Raw genomic sequence first — 21428 nt, 5'->3', positions numbered from 1 at the left:
AATGTGGATAAATGTGAGGTTATCCACTTTGGTGGTAAAAACAGAGAGACAGACTATTATCTGAATGGTGACAGATTAGGAAAAGGGCAGGTGCAAAGAGACCTGGGTGTCATGGTACATCAGTCATTGAAGGTTGGCATGCAGGTACAGCAGGCGGTTAAGAAAGCAAATGGCATGTTGGCCTTCATAGCGAGGGGATTTGAGTACAAGGGCAGGGAGGTGTTGCTACAATTGTACAGGGCCTTGGTGAGGCCACACCTGGAGTATTGTGTACAGTTTTGGTCTCCTAACCTGAGGAAGGACATTCTTGCTATTGAGGGAGTGCAGCGAAGGTTCACCAGACTGATTCCCGGGATGGCGGGACTGACCTATCAAGAAAGACTGGATCAACTGGGCTTGTATTCACTGGAGTTCAGAAGAATGAGAGGGGACCTCATAGAAACGTTTAAAATTCTGACGGGGTTAGACAGGTTAGATGCAGGAAGAATGTTCCCAATGTTGGGGAAGTCCAGAACCAGGGGACACAGTCTAAGGATAAGGGGGAAGCCATTTAGGACCGAGATGAGGAGGAATTTCTTCACCCAGAGAGTGGTGAACCTGTGGAATTCTCTACCACAGAAAGTTGTTGAGGCCAATTCACTAAATATATTCAAAAAGGAGTTAGATGAAGTCCTTACTACTGGGGGAATCAAGGGGTATGGTGAGAAAGCAGGAATGGGGTACTGAAGTTGCATGTTCAGCCATGAACTCATTGAATGGCGGTGCAGGCTAGAAGGGCCGAATGGCCTACTCCTGCACCTATGTTTCTATGTTTCTATGTCTCACACCTGGTTACTGGTCAGTTACCCCCTCACACCTGGTTACTGGTCACAGTTACCCCCTCACGCCCGGTTACTGGCCACAGTTACCTCCTCACACCCGGTTACTGGTCAGTTAACCCCTCACGCCCGGTTACTGGTCAGTTACCCCTCACACCTGGTTACTGGCCAGTTACCCCCTCACCCTGGTTACTGGTCAGTTACCCCTCACACTTGGTTACTGGACTGGTCAGTTACCTCTCACACCCGGTTACTGGTCACAGTTACCCCTCACACCCGGTTACTGGTCACAGTTACCCCTCACACCCGGTTACTGGTCAGTTACCTCTCACACCCGGTTACTGGTCACAGTTACCCCTCACACCCAGTTACTGGTCACAGTTCCCTCCTCACATCCGGTTACTGGTCACAGTTCCCCCCTTACACCCAGTTACTGGTCACAGATACCCCTCACACCCGGTTACTGGTCACAGTTACCCCCCACCCTGGTTACTGGTCACAGTTACCCCTCACACCCGGTTACTGGTCACAGTTACCCCCTCACCCTGGTTACTGGTCACAGTTACCCCTCACACCCGGTTACTGGTCACAGTTACCCTCTCACATCCAGTTACTGGTCACAGTTACCCCCTCACATCCGGCTACTGGTCACAGTTACCTCCTCACATCCCGGTTACTGGTCAGTTACCCCCTCACGCCCGGTTACTGGTCACAGTTACCCCCTCACACCCGGTTACTGGTCAGTTACCCCCTCACGCCCGGTTACTGGTCACAGTTACCTCCTCACACCTGGTTACTGGCCAGTTATCCCCTCACCCTGGTCACTGGTCACAGTTACCCCCTCACACTCGGTTACTGGTCAGTTACCCTCTCACGCCCGGTTACTGGTCACAGTTACCCCCTCACACCCGGTTACTGGTCACAGTTACCCCTTCACATCCAGTTACTGGTCACAGTTACCCCTTCACATCCAGTTACTGGTCACAGTTACCCCCTCACATCCGGCTACTGGTCACAGTTACCCCCTCACACCCGGTTACTGGTCACAGTTACCCCCTCACACCCGGTTACTGGTCAGTTACCCCCTCACAGCCGGTTACTGGTCAGTTACCCCCTCACACCTGATTACTGGTCAGTTACCCCCTCACGCCCGGTTACTGGTCACAGTTACCCCTCACACCTGATTACTGGTCAGTTACCCCTCACGCCCAGTTACTGGTTACAGTTACCCCTCACACTCGGTTACTGGTCAGTTACCCCTCACACCCAGTTACTGGTCAGTTACCCCTCACACCCGGTTACTGGTCACAGTTCTCCCCTCACACTCAGTTACTGGTCACAGTTCTCCCCTCACACCCAGTTACTTGTCACAGTTACCTCTCACATCCGGTTACTGGTCACAGTTACCCCTCACACCCGGTTACTGGTCACAGTTACCCCTCACACTCGGTTACTGGTCACAGTTGCCCCCTCATGCCCGTTACTGGTGTGTGCAATCATGGTCCATAGCCTCAGTGTCTGGTGCATTTAGCTGATTCTTAATATTACATAGAGTGAACCAAATTGGCTGGGCAATAGCATCTATGGTGGTGGGAATCTCAGGAGGAGGTTTGAGTGGGATCATCCACTGGATATTTTGGATGAAAATACTTGTAAACACTTCAGCTGCCTCTCTTACACTCACATAAGAACATAAGAATTAGGAGCAGAAATAGGCCATACGGCCCCTCGAGCCTGCTCCACCATTCAATAAGATCATGGCTGATCCGATCATAAACTCAGCTCCACTTCTCTGCCCGCTCTCCATAACTCCTTATCCCCTTATCGTTTAAGAAACTGTCTATTTCTTTTTAAAAATTTATTCAATGTCCCAGCTTCCACAGCTCTCTGAGGCAGCGAATTCCACAGACTTACAACCCTCTGAGAGAAGAAATTTCTCCTCATCTCAGTTTTAAATGGGCGGCCCCTTATTCTAAGATCATGCCCCCTTGTTCTAGTCTCCCCCATCAGTGGAAACATCCTCTCTGCATCCACCTTGTCAAGCCCCCTCATAATCTTATACGTTTCGATAAGATCATCTCTCATTCTTCTGAATTCCAACGAGTAGAGGCCCAACCTACTCAACCTTTCCTCATAAGTCAACCCCCTCATCTCCGGAATCAACCTAGTGAACCTTCTCTGAACTGCCTCCAAAGCAAGTATATCCTTTTGTGAATATGGACACCAAAACTGTACACAGTATTCCAGGTGTGGCCTCACCAATACCTTGTATAACTGTAATAAGACTTCCCTGCTTTTATACTCCATCCCCTTTGCAATAAAGGCCAAGATTCCATTGGCCTTCCTGATCACTTGCTGTACCTGCATACTAACCTTTTGTGTTTCATGCACAAGTACCCCCAGGTCTCACTGTACTGCAGCACTTTTCAATCTTTCTCCATTTAAATAATAACTTGCTCTTTGATTTTTTCTGCCAAACATGCTGGTCTCCACCATAGTTGAGGATGAGGATCTCATGGAGCCTGCTCCTTCTGTTAGTTGCTTGCTTGTTCACCACAATTGTCAACTGTATGTTGTAGGGCTAAAGCTTTACTCTGGTTCATTGGTTCTGGAATGTTTATGCTATTAGGGGAAATGCAGCAGGCAGCTCCAACAAACAGCTATTGATAGGAATGATCAGTTAATCTGTTTTTGATGGTAGTAGTTGAGGGAGTAATGTTGCCTCGAGAGGATCCTGCTCATTTTTGAATAGTGTCATGCAATCTTTTATGAACAGGTGGACATCGCAACCATGAGAACAGCACCTCCAGCAATGCATCACTTCTTCAATACTGCTTCGGTGTGTCCTGGATTATAGGCTCAAGTCCTGGACTGAGGCTTGAGCCCAACACCTTCCAACTCAGAAATGGAAGTACTCCCGACTGAGCAAAGCTGAAAATCACAAAGAAATACTGAAGAACTGGAGCTCCTTATCTCAGCAAAATAAATATGGAACTCTATTTCCAGGTGAGTCAAGACAGTAGAACAAAGATAACTAGGATCTGGTGTGATCACCCACATAGGATCGTAGGGGCAAAATCCCAAGATTCATTCAAGTTTTAGTAATGGGGAAAGGGACATTTCTTTACCTGGATAGATGAGCTAAACTGTGACAGTCTTCTTCATCCATATTTATCATTTGATCTTATAAACTAAACTACAGCCTTATTATATTTCCCATCTAACAGTGTGTTGACAAAGCAGAAACTTGCATAGAAATCACAACACATTGGGCTATCCAGTCCATGTTAGTGTTTATCCTCCACATGAGCAGCAGTCCTAACCCCCTGTGCCCACCCTGTTCCCATATCGCTTTATCGCCCTTCACTGTCTGTGCTTCAATCACTAACTCTGGTACTGCATTGCACAACCTTCTGTGTAACAATGTTTCTCTTGATTTTCTTTTACTGTTCCTCATACAATGAAACCAAATAAAACACAACTCTGTCCCTCTCTAGGTGAAAATTCATTTTCAAGTTGGCTGCCCCTAAGCTACATAACTTTCTCCGTCATAGACTGTACATGTTCTTGCCTCACCCTGGAGTCTCTCACTGCTTCTGACTGTCCAGAGAGAGCAACCTCTCTCTTGCCTGGTTTGTACGTATAGAAAAAACGTTTCTGATTTAATGAACACACAATGGGCATTGCAGCCACATTGACTGAAAACAAGGAGATTATCTCATCATCATAGGCGGTCCCTCGAACGAGGATGACTTGCTTCCACATGAATTCACAGATGTTTCAATGAAGGACCCGATATTCCAGTCCTGAACTCCAATTGAGGGGGTGGAAGGTGCCTGTGGGTGGATTTTTTTAACATGTGGTGACCGTTGCACATCAGCCACCACACGGGGCCTGACAGAGCGAGGTCTTGGTCCAGTGGCAAGGGTTAACCAGGACGACTGGAGACCTGCTCTGCTGCACGGACCTAGTGCGCACACATATCACAGTGTGGGCTGGGCCCGTGCTGCCCCTGGGCCCTCGCCTCTCCTGGGCCCCGTACCCTCATTCGCCGCACCTCTGCCACGATTATCTATACTGATGACAGAAGCCTTTGATTAATGATATGACCATTTGCTGATTAACTCCTGTCGTGCTTCACAATGCTTAGAAGCTACAGTATTATGCAAAGGTCTCCAGTGGGTGGCTGATTAAAACTCCAAATATTAAGTCAAAGACTGCTGCATTTAATATACAAGAAATATTACAAATTGACAACATTCTACTTATCCAATACTGATAAAATCCCAAATGTTACAGAGGAGTAAACCACAGCCCATAACTTCTTTGCCATTGGCTCCTTTCAGTCTGTTGCAGAGGACATCAGCACTTGGCTCATTCTACAGTTGTAAGTCTTCACAACTGTGACGATGTATCAGAGTTTGCCCTGTGCTGTCGGACTATCCTGACTGGTGATTGTTTCAGCTGAAAATCCCTTTATAAAGATGCTGCTCAATCTCATGTTCTGTCAAAGCAGTCATTGTGCAGTCAGACCTTGTTCGTCCTGTGTTTAGGAGGTGGTCAGATTAATGGTGTCTACCTGTACTTGGATTATTATCAGCCATCGATGGATAGTGATGTCCGGAAACAAACAGAAATTATACTTAGTTTAAAAATGTTGCATTTATATTTGAAGCAATGTTAATGCTATTTCTGAAAGTAAAACTGAAATGTTACTTCTTCCAATATTTCCTATTAAAATACAGCATTTTAGCACAATCTGAGAACCTTTAAAAAAAGCAAAACAAAAAATTCTGTTCACTTGTACAAAAAGGTTATGAACAGCACTTCTTATCACTATTTACAATCCTGGTTTATCTATATAAATCTGGAACGATTCTGTCACATTAAGTGGCACTTGCCTACTTACTAAATTGGTATGCTTTGCGCTTATGTTACACCCAAGCAATGGATGTACACATACCAACATCTTCCCCAGGAATTTACAATGGAAATACAAAAATAAACTCAGAGGCTATGACTTTAAAATGTGGACTGAATGATATCTGGTCCAAGTACCCCATGCCCTCTAATCCCACTTCATCTGAACACTACACTCAGTCAACTCCTTGTGCTCAATGCTACAGGAGATTAACTAATACATTATAAAACAGTAGTTATGCTATTAAGGTACCTTATTCATCAGTCACAAAAGAAACAAGTTATTTTAGTTAAAAACAAATTCCACTCCTAAGGTATAATTCCACAATCCCAGCGCAGAGACTGGCATGTGTCAAAGAACTGGGCTATAGTATTAAAAATAGAAAATGCTGGAAATACTCAGCGGGTCAGGCAGCATCTGTGGAGAGAGAAACAGAGTTAATGTTTCAAGCCGATGACCCTTCGTCAGAACTGGAAAAAGTTAGAGATGTGACAGATTTTTAAGCAAGTGTAAGGTGCTGCCTGACCTGCTGAGATTTCCAGCATTTTATGTTTTTATTTCAGATTCCAGCATCCGCAGTATTTTGCTTTTGTGTTAGTGGGCTATAGTATTGTCACCCTGTTACTGATCGTGCTCACTTTGGGATTGGCTCCCTGCTGAGAGCATAGAATTATTCCTCTCATTTTCATTTCATTTTGTTGGAAATAAATTTCCCATAACTTTTTCACACAAAGGGTACTGGAAGTCTGGAACTCTCTGCCCTAATAAGCTGTGGATGTGGGGGGCCAATTAAAAACATTTCAAGACTGAGCTAGGTAACGGATATGGAGAAAAGGCAGGTAAATGCAATTGATGTACAGATCAACCATGATCTAACTGAATGCAGAACTTGGCTCAAGGGGCTGAAGGACTTACTCCTGTTTCTATGTAACTCCGTTGCTATCCGTGATAAAACTTCATAGATGCTACAGTTCAGATAGTTTTCCAGTGTGTGAAAATCAAAGTACCTTGTAAGTATAAATGATTCACAAAACGTTCCCAAAAATCTAGAGCTTCTTTCAAAATAAATGTGAAGACTTTACAGTTAGGTTAACAAGTGCTGTGAGTAGCGCCTTATCTTGTAATCAGACATTTCCCTCAATAAGGACAATACAAACAGTAATAGTTTGGTGATTTCTCCTTCAACAATCACCAATTCATTTCTGGCTAAACTTGTTTGTAATTGTTGTAATCCCATGAAGTTATTATTTCACAGTTATTCGCAGTTATTACTGACATTATTTAAAGGGACATTTTCCGCAAGTTCAATTCCATCTGAGATCAGTAGATTGTTCTGTACTACATATCTTCCACTTTTATGGACGGTGCAATACCAGTATAGGAGCAGAGCTACTGGTAGCACCACCACAATGAATACTAATATTCCAATAACTGCTTCTACGATTCCTGTGAAAACATTCATAAAAATACAAATCATTGATTTATTTCGGGGCAATACATTTATTACAAAACTCCTAATAATTTTCAAAATCCATAGTTTATTTGCATGGAAATTTTTCATAGAATCTCTAGATTACTTACTCATACACTCCTTGTCCCTCTAACACCTTTAATTTATTTATTGCTTATTTCCATTCTCCTCCACTGTCTCTGATTTGTCACCCTGCTTGCCTGACATCCAGTATTGGATGAGCAGGAATTTCCTGCAACAAAATATTGGAAAGACCAAAGCCATTGTCTTCAGTCCCCACCACAAACTCCGATCCCGAGCCACCAACTCCATCCCTCTTCCAGGCCATGGTATGAGGCTGAACCAATGGCACCTTATTTGACCCTGAGCTGAGCTTCCAACCCCATATCCTCTGCATCACCAAGACGGCCGACCTCCATCTCCATAACATCGCCCGTTTCTGCCCCTGCCTCTGCTCATCTGCTGCTGCAACCCTCATAGAAACATAGAAAATAGGTGCAGGAGTAGGCCATTCGGCCCTTCGAGCCTGCACCACCATTCAACAAGATCATGGCTGATCATTCCCTCAGTACCCATTTCCTGCTTTCTCTCCATGGCCCTTGATCCCCTTAGCCGTAAGAGCATAATAAGAACATGAGAATTAGGAACAGGAGTAGGCCATCTAGCCCCTCGAGCCTGCTCCGCCATTCAACAAGATCATGGCTGATCTGGCCGTGGACTCAGCTCCACTTACCCGCCCTCTCCCCGTAACCCTTAATTCCATTATTGGTTAAAAATCTATCTGTCTGTGATTTGAATACATTCAATGAGCTAGCCTCAACTGCTTCCTTGGGCAGAGAATTCCACAGATTCACAACCCTCTGGGAGAAGATTCCTTCTCAGCTTGGTTTTAAATTGGCTCCCCCGTATTTTGAGGCTGTGCCCCCTAGTTCTAGTCTCCCCGAGGTGGAAACAACCTCTCTGCCTCTATCTTGTTTATCCCTTTCATTATTTTAAATGTTTCTATAAGATCACCCCTCATCCTTCTGAACTCCAACGAGTAAAGACCCAGTCTACTCAACCTATCATCATAAGGTAACCCCCTCATCTCCAGAATCAGCCTTGTGAATCGTCTCTATACCCCCTCCAAAGCTAGTATATCCTTCCTTAAGTAAGGTGACCAAAACTGCACGCAGTACTCCAGGTGCGGCCTCACCAATACCCTGTACTGTTGCAGAAGGACCTCCCTGCTTTTGTATTCCATCCCTCTCGCAATGAAGGCCAACATTCCATTCACCTTCCTGATTACCTGCTGCACCTGCAAACTAACTTTTTGGGATTCATGCACAAGGACCCCCAGGTCCCTCTGCACCTCAGCATGTTGTAATTTCTCCCCATTCAAATAATATTCCCTTTTACTGTTTTTTTTTCCAAGGTGGATGACCTCACATTTTCCGACATTGTATTCCATCTGCCAAACCTTAGCCCATTCGCTTAACCTATCTAAATCTCTTTGCAGCCTCTCTGTGTCCTCTACATAACCCGCTTTCCCACTAATCTTTGTGTCATCTGCAAATTTTGTTACACGACACTCTGTCCCCTCTTCCAGGTCATCTATGTATATTGTAAACAGTTGTGGTCCCAGCACCGATCCCTGTGGCACACCACTAACCACCGATTTCCAACCCGAAAAGGACCCATTTATCCCGACTCTCTGCTTTTTGTTCGCCAGCCAATTCTCGATCCATGCTAATATATTTCCTCTGACTCCGCGTACCTTTATCTTCTGCAGTAACCTTTTGTGTGGAACCTTATCGAATGCCTTTTGGAAATCTAAATACACCACATCCATCGGTACACCTCTATCTATCATGCTCGTTATATCCTCAAAGAATTCCAGTAAATTAGTTAAACATGATTTCCCCTTCATGAATCCATGTTGCATCTGCTTGATTGCACTATTCCTATCTAGATGTCCCGCTATTTCTTCCTTAATGATAGCTTCAAGCATTTTCCCCACTACAGATGTTAAACTAATCGGTTTATAGTTACCTGCCTTTTGCCTGCCCCCTTTTTTAAATAGAGGCGTTACATTAGCTGCTTTCCAATCCGATGGTACCTCCCCAGAGTTCAGAGAATTTTGGTAGATTATAACGAATGCATCTGCTATAACTTCCGCCATCTCTTTTAATACCCTGGGATGCATTTCATCAGGACCAGGGGACTTGTCTACCTTGAGTCCCATTAGCCTGTCCAGCACTACCCCCCTAGTGATAGTGATTATCTCAAGGTCCTCCCTTCCCACATTCCTGTGACCAGCAATTTTTGGCATGGTTTTTGTGTCTTCCACTGTGAAGACCGAAGCAAAATAATTGGTTAAGGTCTCAGTCATTTCCACATTTCCCATTATTAAATCCCCCTTCTCATCTTCTCAGGGACCAACATTTACATTTGTCACTCTTTTCCGTTTTATATATCGGTAAAAGGTTTTACTATCTGTTTTTATGTTTTGCGCAAGTTTACTTTCGTAATCTATCTTTCCCTTCTTTATTGTTTTCTTCGTCATTCTTTGCTGTCGTTTAAAATTTTCCCAATCTTCTAGTTTCCCACTAACCATGGCCACCTTATACGCATTGGTTTTTAATTTGATACTCTCCTTTATTTCCTTGGTTATCCACGGCTGGTTATCCCTTCTCTTACCGCCCTTCTTTTTCACTGGAATATATTTTTGTTGAGCACTATGAAAGAGCTCCTTAAAAGTCCTCCACTGTTCCTCAATTGTGCCACCGTTTAGTCTTTGTTTCCAGTCTACTTTAGCCAACTCTGCCCTCATCCCACTGTAGTCCCCATTGTTTAAGCATAGTACGCTTGTTTCAGACACTACTTCCTCACCCTCAATCTGTATTACAAATTCAACCATACTGTGATCACTCATTCCGAGAGATTTTTTATTTGGAGATCGTTTATTATTCCTGTCTCATTACACAGGACCAGATCTAAGATAGCTTGCTCCCTTGTAGGTTCTGTAACATACTGTTCTAAGAAACAATCCCATATGCATTCTATGAATTCCTCCTCCAGGCTACCCCGTGCGATTTGATTTGACCAATCTATATGTAGGTTAAAATCCCCCATGACTACTGCCGTTCCTTTTTCACATGCCTCCATTATTCCCTTGATTATTGTCCGCCCCAACGTGAAGTTATTATTTGGGGGCCTATAAACTACGCCCACCAGTGACTTTTTCCCCTTACTATCTCTAATCTCCACCCACAATGATTCAACATTTTGTTCATTAGAGCCAATATCGTCTCTCACAACTGCCCTGATATCATCCTTTATTAACAGAGCCAGCCCACCTCCTTTCCCTTCTTGTCTATCTTTCCATATTGTCAGATACCCCTGTATGTTTAATTCCCAGTCTTGGCCACCCTGCAACCACGTTTCAGTAATGGCCAACAAATCATACCCATTTGTAATGATTTGTGCCGTCAACTCATTTACTTTGTTTCGAATGCTGCGTGCGTTTTGGTAAAGTGTTTTAATACTAGTTTTTAAACCATGATTTTTTGTTTTGACCCCTCCTGCAGCCCTTTTATATTCATACATATTGTCCCTTCCTATCACCTTGTGGTTCACACTTACCCCAGTGCTACTCTGCTCTGTTGCCTCCTGCCTTTTGCATTCTTTCTTGGGGTCTGTTCATCTAAGCTCTCACCCACTCTCACGAGCTCAGAGCCCTCTCCTGGGTTCCCATCCCCCTGCCAAGCTAGTTTAAAGCCCTCCCAACCGTATTATCAAAACCACCCGCGAGAACATTGATCCCGTCTCTGTTGAGGTGTAACCTGTCCAACTTGTACAGGTCCCACCTACCCCAGAAGCGGTCCCAGTTGTTCAGGAAACGAAAGCCCTCCCTCCTACACCAACAGGAGAGTGGAGAGCACCAGTTGCAACTGTCATAGGACGGGAGAGTGGAGAGCACCAGTTCCGACTGTCGCAGGACGGGAGAGTGGAGAGCACCAGTTCCAACTGTCGCAGGACGGGAGAGTGGAGAGCACCAGTTCCAACTGTCGCAGGACGGGAGAGTGGAGAGCACCAGTTCCAACTGTCGCAGGACGGGAGAGTGGAGAGCACCAGTTCCGACTGTCGCAGGACGGGAGAGTGGAGAGCACCAGTTCCAACTCATCCATGTCTTTGTTGCCTCTAGACTCGACTATTCCAATGCTCTCCTGGCCGATCTCCCACCTTGTACCCTCCGTAAACTTCAACTCCTTGAAAACTCTGCTGCCCATTTCCTAACTTGCACCAGTTCACCCCTCACTTCTGTACTTGCTGACCTACATTGGCTCCCGGTCCAGCAACAACTCAATCTTAAGATTCTCATCTGTGTTTTCAGTTCCCTCATGGCCTCGTCCCTCCCTACCTTTGTAACCTCCTCCAACCCTACAATCCTCCAAGATCTCTGCGCTGCTCCAATTCTGACCTCTTGAGCATCCCCAATTTTAATTGCTCCATCATTGGCAGCTGTGAATTCAGCTGCTTAGGCCCTAAGCTCTGGAAACCCCTCACTAAACCTCTCCAACTCTCTACCTCTCTCGTCTCCTTTTAAACGCCCTTTAAAACCTATCACCTTGTCCTAATATGTGGCTCAGAGTCAAATAATTTTTGATAATCGTTCCTGTGAAGCATCTTGGGGCATTTGATTACATTAAAGGCATGTCAGCCGTGACTCAGTGGAGAGCACTCCCACTTCTGGGTCAGAAGGTTGTGGGTTCAAGTCCCACTCCAGAGACTTGAGTACATAATCTATGCTGACACTCCAGTGCAATACTGAGGGAGCGCTGCACTGTCAGAGACGCCGTCTTTCGGATAAGATGTTAAACCAAGGCCTCGTCTGCTCTCTCAGGTGGACATAAAAGATCCCATGGTACTAGTTCAAAGAAGAGCAGGAGAATTATCCCCGGTGTCCTGGCCAATATTTATCCTTCAAAAACCTCAACAACAACTTTAATGTAATAAAACATCCCAAGGCGCCTCACAGGAGGATTATAAGACACAAATTTGACACCGAGCCACTAAGGAGAAATGAGGGCTGGTGACCAAAAGCCTGGTCACTGTTAGAATTGTCACCCAGTCATGTGAGGCAGCTCACTGAGCTGCCAACACTCTGCACCATGGACTGGCAGCGTGTGGATTCACAGCTGCCACTCCCCTCCTGCCCAGTTATTGCCCAGGCAGTCTGAGCAAACACAGAGCAGGAGTAAGGTACTTCTCCACACAAAGAGACACCAGTGGAAGGGAGTGTCACTCTGGGCCACTCGTACCGATGTCCCAGAGGTAACAGAAATGCTGCTTCAGTCCTCAAAGGGTCAATTGTTTTTCCTTTTTTATCAATTGTGACCAAGATTACAAACTGACCTGCGCCGACTCTGAGGTCCATGTCTCTCTCTTCAGTTCCATATCTGTTGGTAGCTGTACATTTATAAATTCCGTGATGTTCTGATGTTGCATGGGGAATACGGAGGACTTCAGGAGGGTCAGTCTCAACGTTGTTCGCGTTACTGGGGTCTTCCCACTCGAATGTAGCCGAGGGGTTTGCATTGGAGTCGCAGGTCATTATAACCTCATCGCCTTTACTGACGGATACTGGAGACCCTGAGACAGTTTTGTTATTTACTGACATGGTTATGGTTGTGTTTCGTGGTTTATCTGGAAAAGAGAAAAAACTCAATGTAAGTAGGCCTGCACACCCACGGGATCGCTGACACGGCACCACATCAGTGCTTTGATTAGCTGGATGCCCAAACTTAGCCACATATTGTGCTCTCATCCATCTTCCAACAGCCAGTTCAGAACAGCTGTCTTCCCTACAGTTAGATTGGAGTTCAGAGACTGCAACTGCCTGGAATTTACTCCCAGTGATCTCTTATTTTGTATAGCCCGAGTGAAATGCAGTGTCTTTGTGTAAATATAAACTCAGCATAACAGCCACTCACTGGATCTGATTGCTTAAGGATATCACACAGACATACTAGAGGGAGTTAGATGTGGCCCTTACGGCTAAAGGGATCAAGGGCTATGGAGAGAAAGCAGGAATGGGGTTCTGAAGTTGCATGATCAGCCATGATCATATTGAATGGTGGTGCAGGCTTGAAGGGCCGAATGGCCTACTCCTGCACCTATTTTCTATGTTTCTATGTTCACATCCCTCACAATAAAGGAACTCGTTCAAAGTGTAAACTTCCTTTAAATCCGTTACTCACACAAAATGATTGCATTCAGAGAGACGTTTATGGACCCATACTTATTGATAGCCGTGCAGATGTATTGACCACCATGCCCCAGTTGGACTGATGGGATGTGGAGTTTCTCTCTGCTGAGTATCTTTCCATCTTTACTCCAGGACACCCGGGGAGCTGGGTTCCCTTCTGCATGACATGTTAAAGTCTGTGATTTCCCTTCAATCCAGTCTTCTTGTTCTTTAGATACCGGCGCTTCTATTGGAGCATCTGTAAAGTTGATTAGAATTAAAAATTAAAACATGAAATTGAATAAGCCAACACTCACGTATTTTCAGATCACTCTTTCTGCTGCTCTCCAGATGTCAGAGCTCAGAATAAAACATGCTTCTATTTTAAAACCCAGTGTCACCATCAAACACTCCCAGGTCAAATACAGCACAAGAGAGATAAGAACATAAGAACATAAGAATTAGGAACAGGAGGAGTAGGCCATCTAGCCCCTCGAGCCTGCCCCGCCATTCAATAAGATCATGGCTGATCTGGTCGTGGACTCAGCTCCACTTACCCGCCCTCTCCCCGTAACCCTTAATTCCCTTATTGGTTAAAAATCTATCTATCTTTGACTTGAAAACATTCAATGAGCTAGCCTCAACTGCTTCCTTGGGCAGAGAATTCCACAGATTCACAACCCTCTGGGAGAAGAAATTTTTTCTCAACTCGGTTTTAAATTGGCTCCTCCGTATTTTGAGGCTGTGCCCCCTAGTTCTAGTCTCCCCCACCAATGGAAACAACCTCTCTGCCTCTATCTTGTCTATTCCTTTCATGATTTTAAATGTTTCTATAAGATCACCCCTCATCCTTCTGAACTCCAAGGAGTAAAGACCCAGTTTACTCAATTTATCATCATAAGGTAACCCCCTCATTTCTGGAATCAGCCTAGTGAATCGTCTCTGTACCCCTTCCAAAGCTAGTATATCCTTCCTTAAGTAAGGTGACCAAAACTGCATGCAGTACTCCAGGTGCGGCCTTACCAATACCTTATACAGTTGCAGCAAGACCTCCCTGCTTTTGTACTCCATCCCTTTTGCAATGAAGGCCAATATTCCATTTGCCTTCCTGATTACCTGCTGCACCTGCAAAGTAACCTTTTGGGTTTCATGCACAAGGACCCCCAGGTCCCTCTGCACCACAGCATGTTGTAATTTCTCCCCATTCAAATAATATTCCCTTTTACTGTTTTTTTTCCCAAGGTGGATGACCTCACACTTTCCGACATTGTATTCCATCTGCCAAACCTTAGCCCATTCGCTTAACCTATCCAAATCTCCTTGCAGTCTCTCTGAGTCCTCTACACAACCCACTTTCCCACTAATCTTAGTGTCATCTGCAAATTTTGTTGCACTACACCCTGTCCCCTCTTCTAGGTCATCTATGTATATTGTAAACAGTGGTGGTCCCAGCACTGATCCCTGTGGCACACCACTAACCACTGATTTCCAACCGGAAAAGGACCCATTTATCCCGACTCTCTGCTTTCTGTTCGCCAGCCAATTCTCTATCCATGCTAATACATTTCCTCTGACTCCGCGTACCTTTATCTTCTGTAGTAACCTTTTGTGTGGCACCTTATCGAATGCCTTTTGGAAATCTAAATACACCACATCCACCGGTACACCTCTATCCACCATGCTCGTTATATCCTCAAAGAATTCTAGTAAGTTAGTTAAACATGATTTCCCCTTCATGAATCCATGCTGCGTCTGCTTGATTGCACTATTCCTATCCAGATGTCCCGCTATTTCTTCCTTAATGTTAGTTTCAAGCATTTTCCCCACTACAGTTGTTAAACTAACCGGCCTATAGTTACCTGCCTTTTGCCTGCCCCCTTTTTTAAACAGAGGCGTTACATTAGCTGCTCTCCAATCCGCTGGTACCTCCCCAGAGTCCAGAGAATTTTGGTAGATTATAACGAATGCATCTGCTATAACTTCAGCCATCTCTTTTAATACCCTGGGATGCATTTCATCAGGACCAGGGGACTTGTCTACCTTCAGTCCCATTAGCCTGTCCAGCACTACTCCCCTAGTGATAGTGATTGTCTCAAGGTCCTCCCAGAGTAAATCTCCCCGTACTCTGCGGGGGAAAAGCAAAGTTCTGGGTGCTGCTTTTGATAAATCTCGAAGTGATTTTTATTCACTCTCATCATCATCATCATAGGCAGTCCCTCGGAATCGAGGAAGACTTGCTTCCACTCTTAAAATGAGTTCTTAGGTGGCTGAACAGTCCAATATGAGAGCCACAATCTCTGTCACAGGTGGGACAGACAGTCGGTGAGGGTAAGGGAGGGTGGGACTGGTTTGCCGCACGTTCCTTCCGCTGCCTGAGTTTGATTTCTGCATGCTCTTGGCGACGAGACTCGAGGTGCTCAGCGCCCTCCCGGATGCACTTCCTCCACTTAGGGCATTCTTTGGCCAGGATCTCCCAGGTGTTGGTGGGGATGTTGTACTTTATCAGGGAGGCTTTGAGAGTGTCCTTGTAACATTTCCTCTGCCCACTTTTGGCTCATTTGCCGTAAAGGAGTTCCAAATAGAACGCTTGCTTTGGGAGTCTCGTGTCTGGCATGCGAAGAATGTGGCCTACAGCAGAGCTGATCAAGTGTGGTCAGTGCTTCAATGCTGGGGACATTGGCCTGGCCGAGGACGCAAATGTTGGTGCATCTGTCTTCCATGGGGATTTGTAGGACCTTGCGGAGACATCGTTGGTGGTATTTCTCCAGTGACTTGAGGTGTCTACTGTACATGATCCATGTCTCTGAGCCATACAGGAGGGCGGGTATCACTACAGCCCTGTAGACCATGACCTTGGTGGCAGTTTTGAGGGCCTGGACTTGAAACACTCTTTTCCTCAGGCGGCCGAAGGCTGCACTGGCGCACTGGAGGCGGTGTTGAATCTCGTCGTCAATGTCTGCTCTCGTTGATAAGAGGCTCCCGAGGTATGGGAAATGGTCCACGTTGTCCAGGGCTGCGCTGCAGATCTTGATAACTGGGGGGCAGTGCTGTGCTGTGAGGACAGGCTAGTGGAGGACCTTTGCCTTATGGCTGTTTAGCGTAGGGCCCATGCTTTCGTACGCCTCAGTAAATACATCGACTATGTCCTTGATGACCCCGAGATGCAGAATGCCCACAGCGCTTGGTCTGCCCTCCAGGCCTCCATAACCAGTGCCTGCGAAGAGAGGCTCGGTCACTCAACCAGGAAACACCAGGACTGGTTTGATGGGAATGATCAGGAGATCCAAGAGCTAATAGATTGCAAGCACAGGATATTTGTCAGCCTTAAACAGCAACCCACCTCAGGAGCAGCAAAGCAGCATTACAGACGGCTCAAGGCTGAGATCCAACAAAAAACCCGGAACCTAAAGAACAGATGGTGGATAGAGAAAGCACAGGAGATACAACAGCTAGCCGACAGCTATGATTTGCGAGGATTTTTCATCGCACTCAAGGCCACCTACGGTCCAAACACCTAAGGCCCTACCCCACTGCTGGCCAAGAATGGGGAAACACTCATCAAGGTCACCGAGGCAGTCAGGGCCCGCTGGAAGGAGCACTTCGAAGACTCTGCCTTTGACTCGAGTGTTCTCATGCTTCCCACCACCTCAGTAATACCCCAACTGCACAAGGTAGAAAAAGCCATAAGACAGCTCAAGAGCAACAAGACTACGGGAGCGGATGGAATCCCTGCTGAGGCACTAAAGTACGTTGGAGAGGCGCGGTTGGCACGAATACTTGACCTCATCTCTCTCATCTGGAGGGAGGGGAGCATGTCGGGAGATCTCAGAGATGCAGTGATCATAAGCATCTTTAAAAAAGGGGACAAGTCCGACTGCGGCAACTATAGAGGAATTTCCCTGCTATCAGCCACTCGGACAGTTGTTGCTAAAGTCGTCCTCAACCGTCTTTTCCCTGTGGCCGAGGAGCTCCTCCCGGAGTCACAGTGCGGATTTTGTCCCCTACGGGGCACAACGGATATGATTTTTGCAGCACAACAGCTGCAGGAAAAATGCAGGGAACAGCGCCAGCCCTTATACATGGTCTTCTTCGACCTTACAAAGGCCTTTTGACACTGTCAACCGCGAGGGTCTATGGAGCGTCCTCCTCCATTTCGGATGGCCCTAAAAGTTCGCCACGATCCTCTGCCTGCTCCACGATGACATGCAGGCCGTGATCCTTACCAACAGAACTATTACAGACCCAATCCACGTCCGGAACGGGGTCAAACAGGGCTGCATCATCGCCCCAACCCTCTTCTCAATCTTCCTCGCTGCCATGCTCCACCTCACAGTTAACATGCTCCTCGCTGGAGTGGAACTAAACTACAGAACCAGTGGGAACCTGTTCAACCTTCTCTACCACCAGGCCAGGTCCAAGACCACCCCAACCTCTGTCATCGATCTACAGTACGCGGATGACACCCGCGACTGCGCACATACAGAGGCTTATTCGCTCTATCGGGTTTCTGAATAGCTGATCCAACACCACTCTGAGAATGGAGAAAGCTGGTCTTTGGTGAAATGGTTAATTTCTCTGCTCAAAGAGGAGATTTCCAGATCTCTAGTTAGATGGACCTATTGAACCCTCTTGCCAGTGTATCTTAGACACATTCAAAGGTCAAATAACACAAGAATGTTGAAGAGAAACACATCATCAGTTAGCGTTAGCTACTCATTCTTCACGACTGTGGATTTATGTACCAGCATCTCAATTGAAAATGCTTTTCCAGAATTCCCCTCCTCCCATTAAATATCTCTCACATGACAGCAGCCCAGTTTGGGCAGCCTCCAATTTTCCCTCTCTTGTCCACGTGGAAGTGTCTGGTCTACACTTAGCATCTCTCGCAATGGTCTGGTCAGGACATGGACCTTGCTGTGTGGGGGCCTGAGGACACACACTCAATGATTCTGGGACACAGGGCACTGGGCACTAATGAACAGTGCCCCACATTGCCCCGTCCTGTAGCCACTGCATCTGATCATCCTCAGTCATGGAACGAGCCATTGGAAAGCAGGCTAAGTGTGAGGAGACCATTTCAGTTTGTTCAGGAGTAAGAGGAGAGTTGGTAGAAGAGAGTTGATTGTTCATTGGTCTCCATTTGAAATATAAAACCTCAGCAACCTTTTGTAACCAAAGTGATGCTACTTACACAGGACACGGAGAGTGGCATTCTGTTGTTTAACAATAGGGGTTGTCTTTGAGTGAAGTTTCAGTTCAGCCTCGCAGATGTACTGCTGTCCATCTAGCTTTGCTTGTGCATCCACAGGATGGTAGATAGTGAGCCCAGTATTGCTTGATTCATTCACTAATATGTCGGTTCTGTTCTTCAGTCTGAGTTCAAGTTCCCCTGAGACATTAAACACACTGCAGGTAATATTAACCAGGTTTCCTTCAAAGGTGCACGGTACTTGGATTTCAGGGGCAGAGAAAGCTGAGAAAATAATTTTAAAAGTTGTTAGAAACATTATCAAAACGTGTCATGCAGCCTCACAGTGTGACTACAATAACGAGGTAAAGGCAGCTATGCTCCGTGTTTATTGCTCACTATCCACCTCACCGATTGTATCAGGTGGATGTACAAGGCTCCATGGCATTTTTCAAAGTTCTCCCAGTATTCCTGGTATCCTAGTCGGCATTCATCCCTGACCCAAAACCACCAAAACAAATGAAATGGTCTTTGAGCTCAGTTGTGCCTGTGGAACCTTGCTGTGTGAATTAATTTCCATTGTTCTCAGCATTCAGGCACCACTGGCAAAGCCACATTTATTACCCATCCTAGTTGGCCTGCTTGGTTTACAACAAGTGGTTTGCTGGCTCACTGCAGAGAATGTCTGCCTGCAAAACAATGGTAACTACACCAGAAATAATTCCTGGGCTCTGAAGCACTTTGGGATCTCCTGAGACTGTGAAAGGTTCTACATAAATGCAAATTCCTTCTATCTTTCTGTCTGGTGATATGATTTGTTTCCAATTTTTGATTCTGCATTTGATTTATTATCTCAGAACAGGTACTGACCAATTTATTTACTGGCAACTGCTTCTCTGGAAAATTCACCTGATATGTGATTTTGTTAGTGGCATGAGAGTGAGAAATCTGAGCCCATACTCTATCCTCACCAAATGTACTCATTGCTCATCACTGAACACAACTCGTTTCTCTCAATATATGAATGTCAAGCTGTGACATATATTGTGTTTACGGTACAACCTATACAAGATATGACATATATTGTGTTTATGGTACAACCTATACAAGATGTGACATATATTGTGTTTACGGTACAACCTGTACAAGTTATGACATATATTGTGTTTATGGTACAACCTATACAAGATGTGACATATATTGTGTTTATGGTACAACCTATACAAGATGTGACATATATTGTGTTTATGGTACAACATATACAAGCTGTGACATATATTGTGTTTACAGTACAACCTATACAAGATGTGACATATATTGTGTTTACGGTACAACCTATTTAGTCACTTGTTTCAACACTCTCTTATGATCATGCAGTACCGAGAGGCACTAACATTCCTTTATGATCGGGGAATATTTACGGCATATAGTTCCTAATTTGTCACTCAGCGGGAGGGTTTATTATTTACAGTGATGTAAATCTGACACGCTGCAATTTTGACCATCATGAACTGTCAGAGTGCGATCTGATTGTAATGCCCCCAACATTCAGAGTCCTTACCGTACACTGCAATATAGACACTGTCATTCTTTGCTGGAACTGATGGATACTCCTCAAAGTCTGCTGTACAGACCACTTCCATCAAACCAATCTCTTGTGGGACCCATACTGTTGTTGCCTGGACAGTATTGGAATTTGTTGTTGTAACTGAATTCAGTTCTCCACCTTGCTGAGACCATCTCACTCTCATCTTCTCAGCAGGATAGACATTTGGAACCTCACATGTTAACGTGACCTCTTGCTTCACTTCTATGGGGCCTTGGTCAAGGATTCTAGGAGGATCTGGAAAATCTGCAACACACACAAGAAATTCACTTCATTTTGATTTGTTGTGCTGTGTTTCAGTTACTAATGGACAAAGCGGAAAACTGACCAGTACTGGTATTGCCCAATACACACATCGCAGGAGTCCATCACACCAGCCCACAGAGACACAACTGGAGCCATCATCAGGAGGTCACACACTTTATTTTTTCAATTAATTCAGGCAGCCCAAGTATCTAACTCTGCTTCTTTTGTGGGTGATTATGGGTGCAGATCTACCCAGTTATTTTGTTCTTCCCAGAATTGCATTGAGAGAGAATGTCTGATCTTCTCGACCACCACCTCTACTGACCAGAAGAGATGTGCAAGAGCTGCCAGGTGAGTTTCCTTCAGACATCCCCGCCACTGTTTGGAAGTGTCTGGCTGTCATCAGGTGAAAGCAGCAGAGTGATGATAATAACATCAACATGTGGCCCATCCTGGACATAAACATACTTTGCACCTGTTTGTTTCTTGCACAAGAGCAATCTACTCGAGTATATAATTAAGGATAGGGTGACTAAACACCTTGAAAATTGTCAGCTGATCCGAGCAAGCCAGCATGGATTTGTGAAAGGTACGTCATGCCTGAAGAGGTGACTGAAGTAGTGGACAGGGGAATGTCTATGGATGTTATTTAAATGGACTTACAGAAGGCCTTTGATAAAGTCCCTCATTAGAGACTGTTAGCTAAAGTTGAAGCTCATGGAATTGAAGGCAAATTATTGACCTGGTAGGAAATTGGCTGAGCGGCAGGAGACAGAGAGTAAGGATAATGGGCAGGAACTCTAATTGGCAGTTAATTGGGGAAAGGCCAATTTTACTAAGCTAAGATGTGATTTAGCAAAAGTGGATTGGAAACAGCTACTTGAAGGTAAATCAGTGTCATAGCAGTGAGAGGCATTCAAGGAGGAGATAGTGAGATTTCAGAGCAAAT

At 45.4% G+C, this 21428-nt stretch overlaps 1 protein-coding gene across 4 annotated transcripts in view; it reads right to left on the bottom strand.

The window, feature by feature from the left end:
• Nucleotides 1-5085: 5085 nt before the first annotated feature.
• Nucleotides 5086-21428, bottom strand: part of LOC139237874 (intercellular adhesion molecule 1-like) — a 32559-nt gene continuing 16216 nt past the window's right edge. The window contains exons 4-8 of one of the 4 annotated variants that reach the window (XM_070867113.1): nucleotides 20189-20479; nucleotides 18631-18912; nucleotides 13453-13698; nucleotides 12608-12898; nucleotides 5086-7185 (exon numbers count right to left, since the gene is read on the bottom strand). In XM_070867113.1, coding sequence (XP_070723214.1) covers nucleotides 6995-7185; nucleotides 12608-12898; nucleotides 13453-13698; nucleotides 18631-18912; nucleotides 20189-20479 — 1301 coding nt within the window. In that variant the 3' untranslated portion in view covers nucleotides 5086-6994. The remainder of the gene's footprint in view (nucleotides 7186-12607; nucleotides 12899-13452; nucleotides 13699-18630; nucleotides 18913-20188; nucleotides 20480-21428) is intronic. The other 3 variants (XM_070867114.1, XM_070867115.1, XM_070867116.1) reach the window with 3 other exon arrangements.

This window comes from Pristiophorus japonicus, chromosome 24, assembly GCF_044704955.1.
Source record: "Pristiophorus japonicus isolate sPriJap1 chromosome 24, sPriJap1.hap1, whole genome shotgun sequence".
NCBI lineage: Eukaryota > Metazoa > Chordata > Chondrichthyes > Pristiophoridae > Pristiophorus > Pristiophorus japonicus.
This window is presented reverse-complemented; position numbering and strand designations above follow the sequence as displayed.